The sequence below is a fragment of the Aphelocoma coerulescens genome, chromosome 2 (assembly GCF_041296385.1).
Source record: "Aphelocoma coerulescens isolate FSJ_1873_10779 chromosome 2, UR_Acoe_1.0, whole genome shotgun sequence".
Taxonomy (NCBI): domain Eukaryota; kingdom Metazoa; phylum Chordata; class Aves; order Passeriformes; family Corvidae; genus Aphelocoma; species Aphelocoma coerulescens.
The window spans coordinates 35,806,821-35,826,094 of record NC_091015.1 but is presented as its reverse complement, the minus strand read 5'-3'; the positions used below and the strand labels follow the sequence as shown (position 1 = coordinate 35,826,094).

General features: G+C 35.5%; 1 protein-coding gene across 1 annotated transcript in view; it reads right to left on the bottom strand.

Annotated features, from left to right (window-relative positions):
* Nucleotides 1-19,274, bottom strand: part of LOC138106435 (PHD finger protein 14-like) — a 163,578-nt gene that overhangs the window by 117,079 nt on the left and 27,225 nt on the right. The window contains 9 exon segments of the mRNA XM_069007025.1: nt 511-642; nt 2,027-2,130; nt 3,669-3,764; nt 5,106-5,212; nt 5,767-6,037; nt 8,641-8,787; nt 10,662-10,799; nt 13,038-13,149; nt 18,552-18,711. Of these exon segments, the coding sequence (XP_068863126.1) occupies nt 511-642; nt 2,027-2,130; nt 3,669-3,764; nt 5,106-5,212; nt 5,767-6,037; nt 8,641-8,787; nt 10,662-10,799; nt 13,038-13,149; nt 18,552-18,711 (1,267 nt within the window).

Sequence of the window (19,274 nt, the reverse complement as noted above, 5' to 3'; positions counted from 1 at the left end):
GTACAGTTATGAACATACTTCTGCCATTGTACATTTGAGTCATAAGACAGCAGTAAACCCAGCACTTCCCATTTTGCAATAAACAGATCTATTACTTTTAAGTTTATTTTAAAATATTACAAGTATTTGCCTGAAGATCCAGACAGAGAGTCGCTTATCTGAGTCCTAACATAAACAGAAAACCGAGTCTTCCATTTCCCAAAAGTATTCACCTATAATTTGCTACCACTATTATATTGCAGCAGTAACAATCACAAATGAACTCAAAACCCAAGAAAATTACAACTATAACCTATTTTTACGTAGTGGCTAATAATGAGAAAATCTTTACAACTCTTTTTTTTTTTTTAACCTTGAAACATCACTGCTAATAACCTGAAAATAAAAAATTTCTGTTCAAACTGCATTAAAGCAATGTGTAATCCACTCAGAATTTTCAAATCTATTCATATTTACATCCTACTTTAAGTACAGAGACAGCACAAGACAACACATCAACTGCATTCTTACCAGTAACTGTTCTTGGTCTTCCTTGGCATCCTTGTAAGAGGTGGATCGAGGCAACCAAGATGATAATGGAGTTTACAAGTGTCACACAGCAGCAGTAGGTGTTGATCATGGTTCTTCTTGCAAATTCCACAACTTTTCATGTACGTAGCAGAAAAGCATTATAATTACATATTCATAAAGAATAAACAATACACCCCAGCACACTCCCCAGTTTCAATACAAACATGTGGCAACTTCAAATTGAATGTATCGTTTATGTGCATAATTACTTTTTGAAGTAATTGTGGAGTAATTTCGGAAGGGTTTAAGGAGCTTCTATCCAAGTACAATAAAATCATAAAAGGCTCCTAATAAGATTTAGCAAAAAATGGCTTTCAATTTAAATTTTTGAGGGCTTCTAACAAGTTAGTAATCACTCAATACTTCAGCAAAATGTACCAGTAGCAAGTGGAAACAAAATACAACAAATACTTAAACAGAAAATTATACTGCTAGTATCACTCTTAACAATCAATCATACACTTATTAATTACCCTGAAATAGGTCTGTGGTGCTGTTACACTGGGCAATGTAACTAATCAGAAATTATATTTCCTTTTTATTATTATTTTAGTGGAATTGAAATCTTAGTTATTTTGAAAAGATAGGTGTTCACTGATTGCACTGTAACATGGAACTGAGTGCATTTGAATGAAACAAAACTAGTGAAGCATGACTCCAGTTATCTGTGTACATCTAAATAGCCAAATCTTCAGATCACTGCCACGTTTTCAAGATTTCTACCTCTTGCAGCACTAAAATTAACTTTTGCTTATGTAAATCATCCTCTTCAGTTAGCATGCTAGCTGGGCAAGACACTACTTGCTGTGGCTGGATGCCTGGCTGCTGCTCTCTAGATAAACAATAGACCATGTCACTTCTCAGCCGTGGTGAGAAAAGATGATCCTAGATGATGTGTTTTGCACAGTCACAGTCTGGGATCCTAGTTTACGTCCCACTATTAGGCTTAATAAAAACCCAGTCAGTAGCTTCACAGCTTACAGAAGAGGGGAAAAGGTGGAACTATGTATGACAGAGTAAGTGAATACATTTCATAACCTTGGGAATTAATAAAAATAGAAGTAGGGACATTTAGCATGAGCAAAAAGTCTTATATGACAAGTGATTTGTGCATAAAGGAATCGTGACTGAACAGCATCATCACTGTTCTCAAAATCATGCACTCAGAGGACTGCATTCAAAAAACAAAGTGATCAGTTAGTTTTGACATCAAAAAAACTTCAGATGCAACGAGTTAGCTTTGTCCTTAAAGCACTGCTGTCAAATTAGCAAAAACACCCAAGTTTTACTCGTGTGGTAGGGTGAAGAATTGACCACTGTTCAACTTAGCATTCAAAAGTAAGTAAAACGTATAGAAAACAGTAAAGCATTTGGTTAATTAAACACTGAAGCAAACAATTCTGAAACTATAACTTGCTGGATGCTGTATCTATTCTGTCAAAGTTTAATTACTTGCCTATAAAGTACTGCCGGAAGTGTAGATGCCTTTTGTGCTCCTCCTTCCTTTTTACTTGGTTTCCTTTCCTTTGGAGCCCGTAAAATTGCTGGTATGTTCAATTTCTATTGGATTTGAACAAATGCAGTACACATGAGTCTTGACACTTTTAAAGAATATTCCTCTAATCTCAATGCATGAAGAGCGAGACACATAATAATGAGTGGGAAATTGCTTAGCTAGCTGTTTTACAGACTACACATTTACTCCAATATGATTCTGTAATATAAAGTAATCTTAGAGACATTTTTTCAATTCAGTAAGAAACACACGGAAAGACTGGCTTTTAGAATCTTTCTTCAAGCTTCCAATATAGAGATGGACAAGGATGCATTTCTCTAGGAAGCTGAAACAAGCAAAGGCAAATTCATGAAAGTGACAGAACACTGAGGCAGTTTATTTTCCCCAGCATTGCAGCTACACTGGTGCTCGACAGGTTAATTAGAAAAATTATCTTATTGGACCAAGCCCTTCACAAAGCAGACGAGACTCTCGTTGGGTTTCTACTATCTGCAGTATGCTGGCTTCTCAGACAGCAACCATCTATCAAAGTCATTTCTCAGCAGCCCCATGGGTCTGCATCTGTTCAACCAACTGGAAAAAAAATGTCATGCAAGCTGTGTAAATGAATTCTACTCAGCTTTTCATTCTTTTTTTTTTTTTTTCAAATTTCATAACATTTGCATCAGGAAATATCTCTGCAAATACTTACTCAAAGGAAAAGATTTAAAAGATATGTTATGCAAGAATTCTTCTTTGCAAGTAGGAGAGGCAGGCGGACAAATAGAACTAGTAAAAGGTTGCATATCTTAGGAACTATTACTGCATAAAGAAAGTGTAAGGTTCATTTTCTGAACAGCAGCACAAACTCAGCAGTAACAAAGGGCATGCCAAAATTGTGAATAATTGTATTTCTGCATTTTCACAATGAACAGTTTCTTCAATATCAAATCATAACTGGAAATTATTGCAATCTCCCTCTCACATCCAAAATGTCCATTGACATTTAATACCTCTGACATAAAACACATATTGAAAACACTGCAAAAATCTACACTTCTCTTTTTTCCCATATCAGTGGGAACAAAGATAATTACTGGCAACAGGAAGCAACCCAAATCTTCTGTTGTCCTAGATATTTATATTCATTCAATCAACATATTCTCCTCCGTCTAGTTACACACTATTACATAAATACTGCATTTAAAAGGATTTGTATCTTATAAAAGCCATAAAGAGTTAACTTCTCATTTGAAGCCTACAGTAACTAAAGACAACTGGAGACAAAAACAGTAGGATTAACTCATGCCTCATGCTAAGATTCATCACAAATGACAGGTCAATCACTTATACCAAATGAAAGAATTTTGCAAACAAGAACACTATTGCAACAACAAAATGAAGCTACACATTCCCAGTAGGTGGTTTGCAGAAGTCTAGGTACTTCAATCAGGAAGCATTATCCCCTGAGTAAAGCCTGGGTCTGATCAAATCAAATAAATTTATTTGGCCATAGAAGTGGCAGAGAGAAACAAAACAGCCTACTCTTGGAAAACCTGTTCTGCTGTTTTTTTCTGTAAAGGGGGGCAAGGAACCAACCAACCTGTCCAATGATTCTACCCAGCAGAGCCCAAATGCCTTGCCCTTCATTTCGCAGTTTTCCATTCATATTTTGTAGCTCTTCCAAGGACTCACACAGCTGAAAAGTTTAAAAAAAAAAAAAAAAGCAACAGGAATGGAAATCCGTTAAAACAGTTATTTAATAAAATTTGCTCAACCTCTTACTTATCAAGGGTGCATTAATTTATCGTGGGAATAGAAAAACAATGAAACTGATATCAATATAGCTGAGATCAGTACAACCATTCAGTAATTCAAAAGAACTAAGACAAAAACCAGAGCAGCCACTTGTTTCGTAAAGACTTAAAGCATTTCAGCATGGATATAAGGTTTCATAAAGTCATATGGAAAGCAAAACTAAAATACAGCAGTACTTTCTATGTGTTGTCCATACAACATATATAATCTTGTAGGCAGCAAGATTATAACACGCAAACATATAAATGAATTAAAACTCTCTTTTGCCACGCTCACAGAAAATTTAAAATTAAAGGATGCAAGCAAAAAAAAGGTTGTTTTTTTCTCCTGGCACTAACTGTTAGGTTGTACATTTTGGGAGGTAACTATTAATTTGGTTAAAAGCCCCAGGCACAACTTCCTTTGCCTTTATCATCTTTGGGAAGTTCACAAGGATCTGCTGCTACATTTTCCATATGTTCTCACTTAAAACACACACCAAACAGTTTAGGAATTAGTAGCAACACCATTTTTTGTCATCATTAACTAACACTTAACAGGCCCTTGAATTCAGCAAGAATTGCAGCATGTTATCCGTCACAAAAGGTACAGTATATCAATGTTTCAAAATGTTTAATTATTAAAATAAACATTCATTTGATAAAAATGCACAAAATTCTTTTTTAGTCATAATGATGAGTTAATAAAAAAAATATATTAGCAACATTTTGGGGGAGCAATGCCATAACTTATGGGCATCAAATTTGTTATACCCTAAAAAGCATGCAGAGGACACTACGGAGGTGTGAATACTGATAATTTCTGTCTAAAAAACTAGTCATTAAATCTAAGCCCAACTGGAGTTGCAGTTGACATAAATAAATAAATAACAGTTTGAGTATCCTAGGTTTAAATTATCAAGTAGGGCTCCAAGTAGAGAATCATGCAGGTTCAAACAAGTCCATGTGCAATTTGTTAGCGGAGCTCTCAGTGGGGTCAGCCAAAGAACTTGTGTCCAGTCAAAGTATCACATTTTAGAAATTGATACTACTTGTACAGGAGAAGAAAGACTACTGAGTATTTTTAAAAGAAGAAATATGTTTTTAAATATTACTTTTAACAGATCAATAGTTTGCATCTTTCATTTTCATCCTAATCTTTTTCCATGGAAAGAAAAATTCTATCAAAATAAACAGCAGCAATACTAAAATGGTACAATGGTTTATCACCCCATTTTCTTTACCTTATTATACTCCACATGAAGCTTTTCTTGCTCATTTTCTAACTTATCCTTGATATTCTTCTGTTCAGCCATATTCTCCTGGATTTGAATCATGCGCATATTTCTCTCTATTTAAAAGAAAATCGCGTCATTTTCTGTTCTGGAATATACATTTTCAAGTGTTATGCACTAAAAAAAAGTGAAGCAATCGAAAATGAAAAACCGTAACAATACAAAACTATGGCCTATGGGTTTATTACACAGAGTAGAATGAACAGTCAAAGCATTTTTATACTGCTGCATAAATATTGTAGTTAAAATGATGAACTTTGATCAGGATCTAGCAGTCAAAAAGTCATGCTATTCCACATAGAAATGGAGGACAATTTAAGGAAAAAATATTATACCAAAAGTTACCTACTCCCTTCCTAAAGACAGTTTAGTCTCCTCTTTATACTTGAAAGATTTTATTCTTTTCTGAAATGTCTTTAAAAAAAAAAAACTTTGTGTACACAGAGACTCCAAGAAATAATATACCTGACTTAAAATGAAGTCATAATCCACATTTATCTACTATAAACAATTAAATACAATGAAAATAAAAAAGCCAATTAAATAGCATAACACAATGCAGCAAAGTGATACCTTTCCATTGACAAAAATAAGGCATTTCCACCCTTACCAAGGTAATAATTCACGAAGTCAGCAGTGAGAGCTGGTTGTTTATGTTTTCTTCTTCCATCAACACTGGAACTCGTATCCGACGTATCCACTGGAAAGATGTCTGTGCTGATTCCCATCAGTTCGGCCTTGCGCATAAGCTTGCGTATGGCTGAAGCGCTGCTCGTCAGCGGCCGCGGCAGCTTCTCCCTGGGAACCCAGGCCTGTGGCCTGGTGGTGCGGGCCAGCTCCGCCTTGGCACGGTACTGCTGCAGCCTGGCATTGATGCGAGCCTGCAATGAAGAATTCCACAAGTTAAAAACATCAAGGAACAACTCAAAATTAGTTTTGTTATAATTTGGAACACATCCGCATTTTCTTTTCATTTTAAAAGCTGCACAATCTAATCAAGGTCATTTTCACTCCAGAACACCACATCTCAAAAAACAGACATTGCTACAGACATTCCATTTTACTTCAAAGCACACACACAAACGACACTATCCTTTCACTAGGTTTTGGAGCTACGTACACATTTCTTGATGAGATTTCCCTATTGATGAAAGCAACAGATGATTGCTGGCTTTGAGACAACACCTTCTGATAATGATAATTTGACCGGACTGTGAAAACTCACTACTGGTAAAAGCTTTGGTTGACTACCACATATGCATTTAGATATACTTTAAATTGGCATCCATGTGAGCAAAAAAAGTTGATGAAGAGCATTATTACCATATTTGACATACTTTTGTAAGAACTCCTTTCACAATGCCACTTCTCTTTATAAATGTTAAATTTGCTGATTATAATTTGTCAAAAACACAATCCAAACAGAAGTGAAGTAGACAAGAGAAGCTCACAATATATATTGCTGGTGACATCTGTATATTTGTGACCATCTGGGAGATCTACCCCAGAAGATCGAGCTATTACTGACAGTTGGAAAACACTGTCTTGAGGGAACTCTATGAAGTGGCAATTCTGGCAGAAAATGACATCAACATACAAACCTTCAGAAGCAAAACTCCAGCTGACTATCAGTTTGAAGCTGTTTACTTGCCTGCACAAAGAAGAAACTAAACTAATGTGACTGCCCCACCATATGGTGTGAGATACTCCTGAGACAAAAGCAAGAAGTGTGCATATACATACACACTGTAGTTAAGGAACATCTCTGACTTCAAACAGAATCATTGAAGGTAGTATTGCAGACAGTTTAACACATTACCTTACTAGGTCTTGAACATTAGTGACCAAGAAACACAGGAAACATGGCTTACAGGTCAGCTCTGACCTCAGTGGCTTTTTTCTTGGAACCATAGCAGCAGGCAACAGGTCCACCTACAGCCACCATGGTTCAATACCAAAGCCACCAATAGTGAAAACACGTGGTTGTACAAAATGTATGCAAGTTATCATACCTATATCAAGGTGCCTATAACAATATGTCAAGTAACTCCACCTGCAGTGTTCAGCAGTCATTATTTCAGTTTCCAAAAATTTAATCCAAATAATTTAGATTAAAAAATTGCAAGGTCTTGATTTGGGGAAAAGAGGAGGGAGAAAGGAAAATGCTGGGAACTTATCAGCATTATCAGCACTGCATAACACATGCCTGAAAACAGAGCTAATAAGGCCTGTTGGATCCAAACTGATACTGCACAACCAGCACTTACCATTACTTTGGGTAGTACTCATTGTAATGCCTCCACTACACAGGTGCATTTCATATAACTCAGAGCTGAGTATATTCAGCAAGAAGTATTAAATCAGTTTTACATCAAGCTACATGAAATTCAATACCCCATAGAAATATTGCACTCAAAATTCTTCTACAGTACGAGTTTGCTCATGCTCATTCTCAACAGCATAGGTCAGTTTAAATTAATATTCTCTTCTCCTATTCAAAGATCTCTGAAGAATTAGAAAGGTAAGATTTTTTAAAATACGAAGTTTGACAATATGAAACTGTATTTCTTATCATTACACTATAATTCTCACTTCAGAAAAAAACCAGTCTTCTCCCATAAATGATTTCCACTATTTACAGCATCTGCTACTTGCTAGAAATAAATTAGGCAAGTTTCGTTCAGGTAACAAGCTGCTTTTCTGCACAGGTGTGATTTTTCCATGGAATGCAGTTCAGTCTAAGCAGTGAAGCAAACTATGCTAGAAATTCCTCAGAACCAGAAGACAAACCCTGAAGGACACACATTGAAGCGTATGAAAGTATGCAGATTCCCTCAGAGGGATTGAAACCTTTACATCAACAGGACATTTACCAGTTGAGCTTATGCAGTAACTAACAGTTTTAAATGGATCTGCCACTAGACAGAGATACAGACTCGCCTAAGGCTTTCAGACAATGCCCACGCATGTAGCACAGACTCACTTCTTTGCATACATTATTTTTTTTCCTTGGAAATCTTTAGTATGAAAACACCTGGCACACAGAATTCCACTTAGACCTACAAAAATGGAAATTTAGATAGAAATAGAAAAATGCCTAATTTTTTTGTCTGGCTGTCTTTTTTTTCTTCAGAATCTTGAAGAAAATGTTAAAGAAAATCTATGGATTACAATGAAAATTACCAATTTTTTGTCTCAAAACCTAAGTAATATTTTTCAATTCAGACAAGCACAGATATTAGTATTTGATATTTATTGAAATATATATATGAGATATAACTATATCAGATACATATAGAGAGACACAGATTGTTCTTAGAGACCAAACCCTACAAATAGTTCACTGCACTGTTAAATGACCATGCACTATCAATATATTACCCATTTAACTTCCAACAATAATTACATTTTTACGTTCTCTTAATTTCTGTCTTGTTCAACATGGATGATTAATACAGAGGCATTTGTGTCACGAATACAATACCTGAGCTTCTGGCGAAAGCTGCTTTTCTCTTTCCTGCAAGGACATTTTACAGTAAGATTGTAATGCCAAGTAGTTCTTCCGCTTCCATTTTCTGTCTAACCTGTCCGCATGCTGTTTACAATAAGCAAAAAAAGGGTCAGCTATATCCTGTTTCAGAAAAAACAAAGGGGAAGGAACGAAAATTAAGTAAGACAAAGTAAGGCCAAAGGGATCTGAACAGCACAAACATTCTGGCAATCAGTTCCCATGTTCAAATGGACATGTTTTTAAAAACAACTAAAAAGTATGTTTCTAAATCAATTTTGTCATGTTGATGCCATTTACAATATAAGGTGTATGTTTTTAAATGCATTAACTATTTAACTCTCTACTAGTCAATATCTGCACTACATTTGCACTCCCAGGAAAAAAATCCAGCAAAATAAATTCCTAAGTAAAAATCCCTTTAACATATAACATGCATTAACTTCTTGTTGATTCACTGTGCCTTTTAAATTAAATCCTACAAGTGCAAAATAATTCTGAATACTATCAAAGGCAATATATTTGGTTTCTCTAATGTTTTTCCAACTGTTCTGGAGGCTATACCATCACATTATTTATCACCTCTCAAATGATCTTTTTTTTTTTTTCCGTTTTTCATTCCACTGTATCTGCACATTATCATGGCTAGGTTTATAGCAACTTTTAGCACCTGCAAACCTTGCAAGCAGACTACAAATACGTGAGCCATGAGGAGACATCCTTTAAGGAACACATTTATTGCCTTTGTATTTTCAAAAGTGTACAAACAACATCATGAACCTACAGACTAAGAAAAATTTAAAGCAGTCTTCCTTCATAAAGTAATACAAATATTAATAAATTATCTGCCTATCAAATTTTCCTGTACTCCATCTATAAAATATAGACCAATAAAATTTACTCAGACTTTCCTTACAAGCACATTTTATTTTAATTTAGATTTTCACACTATGCAACAGCTTACTTCAAAAATTAGCAGCGTCCTAAAATGAGATTGTGTGAGACCTTGATTAAAAATTTGATTACAGAACACATGTAATAAAATTTTAAGGTGGAAAGGCAAGCAGATATATATGTCCAGAGAGAATCCACACAGAGCGTTTGAAGACTCAACCTTACACATAATCTATTAAGGACAACAATAATGAGGCAATGTGCTATCTTCCTATTTATCTGTCCAACAGAAGGAAGTATTTTGTGATTCCTTCATGAATTCCTTAGTGATCCACTGTTTTCAGAAACAGAATTGTCAAGATCAACAGTAAAAGTAATGCTTGTTTTTGTGTTACCTGTGCTACTTCCTAAGGCAAAAAGTTAAATCATGAAGCTATGACCATGACAGGCTTAATCCAAATGATACATATCAGGATGGAATTCGACAACCTAAAAGTACCTATACCATAAAAATGAATTGAGAAGTAGGAACTTCAAATCTAAATTGCTTTAGATCATATTACAGAGAAAAAACTGTTAAGAAAAGATATTAAGAAGTTATCAGGAGGCTATAAATACTTGCTTTTCATTCTGATTCCAAAGATTAATGTTACCACAAGGGAAGTCATATATATGTACTACAATTTGAAGAAAATACTGGAAAACAGACATGAAAAAGTGGCCTCAGAAATGTAGTTAATTTCTCAAGTCTCCTATTTGGTATGTAACAGAAATGACTATACTACACAAACAGCTAGGTAAGTATGTCACCCTATGTGAAGTTCAGGAATTACAGTTAGAATTCATGTCTATATTGACTGATAGTCTATTAAGCCAACTTCTTTGTTAACTTTCTCTATCCTTTTTTCCAGTCAGTTTCAAAAGGTGCTCAGATTGGCCGATTTGGTGAAGCACTCTCCCTGTACAGTTCCTTTACTCAGCCCAGGCCTCGTTACCTACTGTAAAAAACTTAGTTCAGTGTCTGTGAACAAAAAAGCCACCATTTCAGGTCATCTTCATAAGCTTTCAATAGAAGTTTTTTATTCTATCCTTTCCATAGCTACCTCTTCCGCTGCTGCTTCCGAGAGGAGGCCTTCCTTCTGAGCGCAGGTCACATGGAAATAAGCTCTGCACATGCCAGCATCACAACTAATGCATACACCAGTTCTGGCAAAACGAGGATCTTCGCAAAAACTGCACTCCTTCATAAAGAAGAATGGAAAATGCCACAGTAAATATTTCAGGTGCGTTTTGCCTAGTATTTCATAATTTACGTCTTATATATAAAAAGCAAACTGGTAGGTTACTCCTGTGTGGTACAGAAACCAAGTATGTTCCCAACAGTTGACACTACTTAAAGCTCCATGCTTTCTCAGCTCCCACTATTAATTTGATTTTCAACAAGCAATGGTAAAGTGCTTAATTAATCTAAACAGCATGTTGGATGAATTTTTATATGAACCTCCATGTTTTGCATTCCCCTTCAGCAAAACAACTAAAAACCATCCAAGCAATTAAAGCACAATTAATTGTATAAGCACGGTATAAAAAAAAAAAACAACACCACTCCTCAGTAAATGTTCAACAAGTTCAGAGGACAAACAATAAAAGAACAGTGCTCTGAATGACTGAACACCATAGGTAATTATGTACATGTCCTTTGATAAGCAATGAATGAAGAGTAAACACGTGACAATGCAGAAACAAATACTCAAAAATCATAATTATCAGTAGAGAAGGTTGTGATTCACTTAATTAAGGAATTATGGCTTCAGATTATTAATTAAGGAATTATGGCATTCTAGGCACAGTCACTCGCAAAACAACAAACTGACATCCCCTAATATGACCTAGAAAAAAACAAAGAACTTATTTTTCAGTCAGATCAATTCCTCAGTCTGTTTCGGCACAATTTCAAACCAAATCCCTGTGCCAGCAATCTAGAGTGATGAGCACACAAGCAGGAAATGGGAACATGCACTGCTTAAGCAGTGATGCTATCCAGTGCATAAAAATGATCTAAAATTATACAGGCATGCATTTCCTAGCCTCCTACTTGCTGAATAGAGAGCAAAGCTGTCTATCACCTAGAGAAAATATCTCCATGCAGAAAGTTAAACAACAGAAAGGAATGGTAAGGAAAACTCAGTGACTGAAGAATCTCAAAACATCACATATGCTACACTAGAAGGGTACTCTTTAGCTGTGTAGCTGCAACACAACAGGTAAGAAATGAAATTAAAAGCACTATTATATTAAGGTGGTTTTGCAGGGAGGAATTTAGCAAAGTAAGCTGTAACTTCCACACTTGATATAGAAAACAGCATTTACAGCTTTGCAGCAGAAATGAGTCTTCTTCACCTGTACAGTTCACTTTCACCTTACTACAGCAAGAAAAGATGTCCACATTCTTTGCCTGGCTCCTATACATCACTCATGTTATTAAAAAAAGAGCATGACTTATTTCAACAACAGTTTGGAGGGTCTGGCATGCTTGCCCCAACATTTTTTTATACAAACATTTCTAAACAAGGCTAAATGCCTCAGCAGGCCCAGGCTCCTGACACAGGTATGTTGAACATGGGCAATCCAAAGTGTTTTAATCTGTTTTATATATTGCATGCGTTTTTAAAACTGCACCACATATTTTCATTTAGCATTGAATTTAACAAACTGACATTCAGGAAAACAAGTGACTTGGCAGAAATGAAGCTTTAGAGCTGCAGGCTTACAACCAACCACCTTCCCTCATATTAACCTGATACCACACTGTCTCCATTAGCCATACAAATAGTATTCAGCAAACTAATGAGTGCTGTCCTCCACTCGTTGCAATGGTTTTCTTTGTTCCTGACTACTTCTGATCTGGATTGAAACCATTTACATATATAAAACAATTTTTAACTTCAGAACCATTTTTCAGCTCAAGTTGAGGGTCCTATGTTGCTATGGGTTTAGCATATGCTAAAGGTTGCTTTAGCATATGCTAAAGGCTGCTTTGGAACAGCCTTTTTGTATGCATACTAGCTTACATATAAACTCTAAAGTAATTCTTACTGAATGTACATCTGCCCCTTTCTTAACCAACTTAACCTCCCATTTCTCATCTCACAAATCCTCCTCACTTTCCATTCACATTTTGTCAATCTGCCACTAGCTGACTTCAAAAGAAATTAGCACCTGTGTAAAAAATCAGAGAAATTGGGGGAAAACAGTGACAGAAATTATGTAGAACAGTGGTAAGGGAACAGATAGAAGGATGGAGGGAATAACAATGGTATAACAACCATTAACAAACTTTATCTCATTTTTAGTTCTGAACCTCACTACAAAATTGCTATAAAAAAGAAAAATTAAGTTGAGAAGATGCATTTTAGTCTATTACATGCAAAAACATAAAATACAGCTACTCATTGGCACTACATCTCTTCTAAACTTACCTTTGCACCGTACTTTGAATAATTCATTTCTGTTAGTGTTACTGGCCGCAACTTGTCAATATCTCCAAATGCCACTCCTGGAACATAGAGGGCACAAACAATGTGGACCCACCTAAAACAGCAGACAAAATCAGGTTACTGTTATCAACATTTTGATCCTATATTATACTCACCACTTTCAGGTTTCAAAGTGCCTTGTAAATGTTGCAGATGCTAGATGAAATGTTTGAAGGAAAGTACATTAAAAGCAGGGATAGAGTGCCTATTTGGAATTCAGGAGCTCAGACACTGAGCCATATAGAAAGGCCTTTCAAAGCCACTGGGATTGCTCTGCCTGCCTGGATCAAGGGCTGGGCTACCATCACCTTTATGTTCTGATGGTTCTCACAAGGGCTGCACATACTTTTCAAGGAACATGAAAGGTGTATGAAGATTTTGATATTACTTATAAAGCTAAGGCAGACAGACACTTTCATGATGTGGTAAGGGGTAGGAAGGGGAGGAACGAAATTATATACGTAGTCACACCAACACTGAGCTCTGAGCATATAGCATAAACACAGCATCAGTCAGACTTTGCACTGTTAGTTACACCTGTTAGTATCACCAGAACTACCTAGTTTTAAGCAAACAGATAGGACTTGCATTCAGTAATAAACACATCTGAGTAGTATTATAGAAAGGCCTATCTGAAACTCAGATGAACAGACTGTTACTTAGCTGTTCCCTTCCTCACTGGCCATGAACAAACAGGAGAGTAATCTTCAGCCCTGAGGGGCAGAAAATTAATCTGGACCTTAATGTATAGTAATTAAATAGTGTATAGTAATTTACACAATGGTAAAGGCTTCAATCTCAAGTCTGCTTTTGACAGGCATCTTCCTAACCTCCTGAAACTCTCAGCTACCCAAACAGCCTTGGAGCAGAAGACAAATTTTCCTTTTCTTCTTATGTAATGAACATTTTCTAAAAGATCCAATGCTCATTGTCACAAACCATCAGTTAGTGACAAACTCAAAATCTGTTCTGCACAGCACGTATGACCCAAATTAACTGAGACAAACTACTCCAAATAATCTTACTGTTTTATCAAAATTCAGGAAGTATTTGCTACTCCTTGCTAAATCACCAGATGGGAGAAAACTGTGAGAGACAGAGGGTCAAGATTGCTCTTTTTTTGTTATCTTAAAATATTCAAGAAAATGGCTTTTCAGTTGCAGAGACTGTAGCTAACACTTTGAACCTAGAAAGTCCCACATGACATGTAATACAACTAGGGATGTCAGACATAACTGAGCCGAAATATCCTGTTTGAGCCTCAGTAAGTGTGTTAATTCAGCACTTTACAATCTTCCCAGTCATTACTGTTTAACAGTAAATGTATCACTAGTGAAGACTAAAACTCTCTTCTGTTCTAATCAAATAATAGAATCTACTCCCTGCATTCAAGATGACTCATGATGATGTGAGAAACACTTCTTCCCTTGTCTCTTTTACCAGGGAATCAGTACAGACCTGTTACCACTTGCTTAAACCCGCATGCATGCTGCTGTGCTCTTTTTTCCAATCTTCTACCACTGTTCAGCCTATCTCTTCTCCCTCCTCTTTCCTTTTTAGGTCAATTAAAAAAATTCAGTTATACCAGAGCAATAACATCCTGGCTTCAAGTGCGCTTAGAACAGCTACTGTTATTAACTAGCTCCTTACAGATGAGAGAAATACTGAAGCTCATTGTTATACTATTCAGGAGCTCCATGTAGTCCTGGTTTCCCAAAGCGGAACACTTCTCATCAATGGTCCTTAGACCTACAACGCTTTATCACACTCAGATTAATTAAGTTTCATGTAATTCATGGATCATATATCCAAACAGAAATTCCAAAAAAGCAAAATACAAAAGGTTCGGTAGCAAGCTCAAAAATACATCTGTATTTCAGCCTTTACAAAGAAAACAATGGTCTTTCAATAAACAAAATTGGTGGACAGACTATTTACTTACCATTTTCCCCCAAAACAGTCCAAGACATTAACTGGGTAACAGAAAAATCCCAGTAAGAAACTACTTAAAAGCCATTAAATCACTTCACTCTGTAAGAAATTTTTCAGTAGCTCTAACAAGCCACAACACTGACTGACTCATTGTGTCATATCTGATAAGACTCTTTTCACTTGTGTATTTAAAAACAAGTTTTTATCATATGGTTAAATCACTCAGGTTTGAGATGCTAGGTAGTAAATTCCCTTTGAAACATATAAACTTAAAACAATCAGAATAATGTATATCCCAAATACACATTTATATGCAAGAACTGCATTGCTTTGCCTCCACAAATTTTACTACTGCTCTTCACATCCACAAAATTATTTGGTCCCAGCACTGTAACCACAGGAAGATGCAAAGAAAATTTAATTGAGTTACAACTTTGTCTTTAAATAATGTAGTACAAATAAGACAGCCTGTTAGCTGCCAGAGAACAAGCTGAGATACTCAAGTGTTCTGCCAAACTTCTTGCTACTCAGAAAGGGAGTAAAGCTCATCACTGGTTTTATTACAGCATAAACACTCTAGCATGCCAGCACAACCCCCTAACGTAATACAATGTTACATGTAAAAAAAAAAAAAGACTATTTTCATTAGTATGTGAAAAGTACATCTTCTGTCTGACTCCCCACAAAACCAGTAGAGGAACAAGATATCCCTGCAGGGAAGCAATGGAGCACCAGGTACCGCCTCTGCCCTTCCATGCTGTATCCAGGAGTGGTAATAACTTGGCCTAAATCACTACCACACTTTAATAAAATGTTCCTCTATTAAAAAAAGCATATGTATGTGCTTAAATATGCATTTTGGTAAACATTATGATTTACTAAAGTAAGTATCTCATTAACATGAACATATTGTACTTGTTTTCAAAAGGAAATTAAAAATAATTTTAAAAGAAAAATGCCACACACAAAATGAATGAGACCTGTAACCTTGAGATAAATAGACAGCTTGTTTGTAAATAAAAAACATCTGAATTCTGTAAGGCTTCTTTTCCATACTCTTCCTTTAATTTAAGGTGTGTAATACAGAACAAATCTTTATAAACAGAAGCTATGTATCTTCACAATTATTCTCAACAAAATTCCAAGGTTCTGGTTGAAGATTTTTGATAGTAAGTTTTAATACAGCCTACTAAACGTAACCTCCAAAGTTCACTATAACGATACACATCTTCTACAAGCAGCTGCTTTCTCAATTTAATTTGCACAGTTTTTTCATGCTCCACTGGTGTATTTAATGCTGCTGCACTCTGTAGGAGTTTATCTATGATAAACCCAACAGCTGGCTGCTTGCTTCATACTGACCTTCTCAAAATGTTTTAGTACATGTCACCCAAGTATTGCAGTATTACAGATTTAAACTGCCATTTCAGTGTGATTGGCACACAAGTGCCTCATTTCTTGAACCACCTATATGCGAACTCAGACCTGAATCATTATTAAAAAACATACACAAGTCAGTCAAGTTCACAGCTGAAGCAGCTTCAGCTGCTTTTAATACCCGTTCTAAATATTTTCCTGCTCATTTATTTAGCTGCACATGTTTTAGAAGCTTGTAATTAAGACAAATTGGGTAATCAAAGAAGAATAATCTTCCTTGTTACTCTACCATCCATTTAGCTTGCAGCAATGATGACAGATGTTGATTAGGAAAGAAGAAAAACTCCATACTGAAACAAGGACAGAATTTGTATTTTTGGATAATAGCATTTTGAGAAGTAAAATTTCATAAATTCACATTTATACTTGTGAAACTGAGAGATTAATGTGAAAAGGCTTCTGCTGAAAAATTAAGCACCTCATTATTCTAATGGTTCACCTTTCATGTAGAAAGAGAGAAATTATTCCAATTTGATTATGAAGAGAAACTGACTAGGTTTGGCTTGTGTAATTTCTAGCACTGATGTATATGAAGAATTTATTTTTAAAAGGTGGTAAGGGCATGAAGAGCAATGGTGAATTAAAGGAATCTGTTACTCAGTAGTCTCTTCCTGCTAATATGTCAGGAAAAGCACTGAACTGGATTGCAGTTTACTGAGTATAATGAAAACATAATAGACACTGCCCCAAGACTCTACCCTTAGTCTACAGTGCCTCCCTACCCTTGAGAATTCAAATTCATAAACAAATAATAAAAAGAGAGCACAGGAATTTTCACATATTAGTAATGTGAATTAGTAAATTGCAATTAGTATTTGTTTATTTCTAGTACATAATCTCTTCATCTGGGAGAACAAATTTATCCAGGACAGCAATATCACATTGTCTAGCAAGTAAAGACACAACAAAAATAATAAATTATTGTGATAACGCCCACTGTCAGCAAGGCAGGCATATGCCTCTGCACAGACAACCTATGTAACAAAGAAAATACCTCCAGGTTAACCAAAAGCATACCACCATTTTACAAGAATAATTTTAAGCAATTATTAAAATGTTGACTATAGTTTCTAGTAGGATAAAGGAGAAGTCACATATATAGGGCTTAAATTGTTTGCGGAACACAAGAATAAAAAGGTTGAAAGAAAATTTGCCAGGTGGTATCAAGTCTCACATTTCTTGTTACACAATTGACTTTTACTCTTTAAAAAAAGTATTTTTCTTGCATATAGAAGCATTATCATTAAAACAGAAAACAACTGAAAAAGCACAAGTTGCTTAGCTGTGTAAAAGCTTTACAAGGAAGATGCACATACACTCTTGAATCTACAACAGACCAGAAACAAGGATCTGAACCCTAGAAGTATTAAAAGAGCACTGCTACCTCCAATGGTCAAAATTATTCACTACAAATCTTGACTCACTTGTGTAACTTGTTTTTTAAAACCTTATGACAAGCCCAGCACATGAAAGCGTTGCTGATTACCACACACCTGCAGTTTATACAACCATAAGGTGTAGGGGAAAAACCTTAATTTCCATGGTCTATTTAAAAAAAACAAAACAAACAAAACAAAAACAAACCAAATAAAACTATGCAGCAAAAACCAGTAACATTAAGCACAAATCAGACATCATTGATAATCCAATTTTTGCCTTTTGTATAGATAATTAGTTATCATTAATATTTACATCTTAATTTATTCTCCAAATGTGACAGGAATTGAAGACATCACGAGAATTAATCTGCTTATTCTCAAATTAGACCTGAATGCAATCCTAAAAAGAAGCAAAGAATATTCTCAAAAATCAATAATATAATCTTTATAATTCAAAATACTCATAATATACCAGGTCTGTCTGAATACCTTTAGCACACCTTCAATAAAATTTTGTTATGCTACTTTTTCCTATTACCTGGCATTACTGACCCAGTAAAGAACTGCAAAACTTGAAGTTCTCCTCCCACTTACATCATACTTGAAAGTCAATAGACTTGAGCAGAGTCTTTACAAAGTACAGGAAAAAACCCAATCTTTTAAATATAAGAGGAATACCAAATTCAAAACATCACTTATTCAGTCTTACCTGCCTGCATCAGTCTCTTTGAAGATCCCATCCTGGTTGGGACACAATTCACAGCTAGGTGTGACACCACATTTGCATGCATCACAAAACCAAGGCTCTGTGGAATTTTCTGAAGCTGAACTCATGATAGAGTCACTCTCTCCATCAACACCATAGCAACCTACACACAGGATAAATGCAAGATCAGTATGAGAAGAGACAATTGTAGCAGCAGACACTTGTCAGTTGAGTTTAGAAGGAAACATACACACACAGACTCAGGGGAACAATATGAGAGAAATACTGAGATACCCAAGAAAGCTTACATTTTCGAAACTATTATTGTTAGTGCAAAATTCACATTTTATAGAGTTTTATTCTAAAAAGTCATCTGTCTTATGTGATTGTCTCAGATTACAACTGTAAAACAAGAAGAAAAAGACTGTTTTACTTTATTTTTCTAGCCACACTTGATATTCTTTCAGACTATCCATTAGGAAGGAAAGTAAGAAAACAAGACTTGAAGCAACCAAAGATTAAAAGAAACTCAATGCATTATGCATTTTTTTTCAAGAAATGTCTTTCAAGATAAATGCAACAAGCTCTTCTCCCTGAAAATGAACAATTTTTGGAGGGAAGGGGAGAATGTTTGGGTTTTCTTCTAGAGGTTCATTATCTCAGTAGAATCCAGTCAACAAATACGCACTCCACTTTTCTACTTTGCATTCAGCATGCAAATCAACT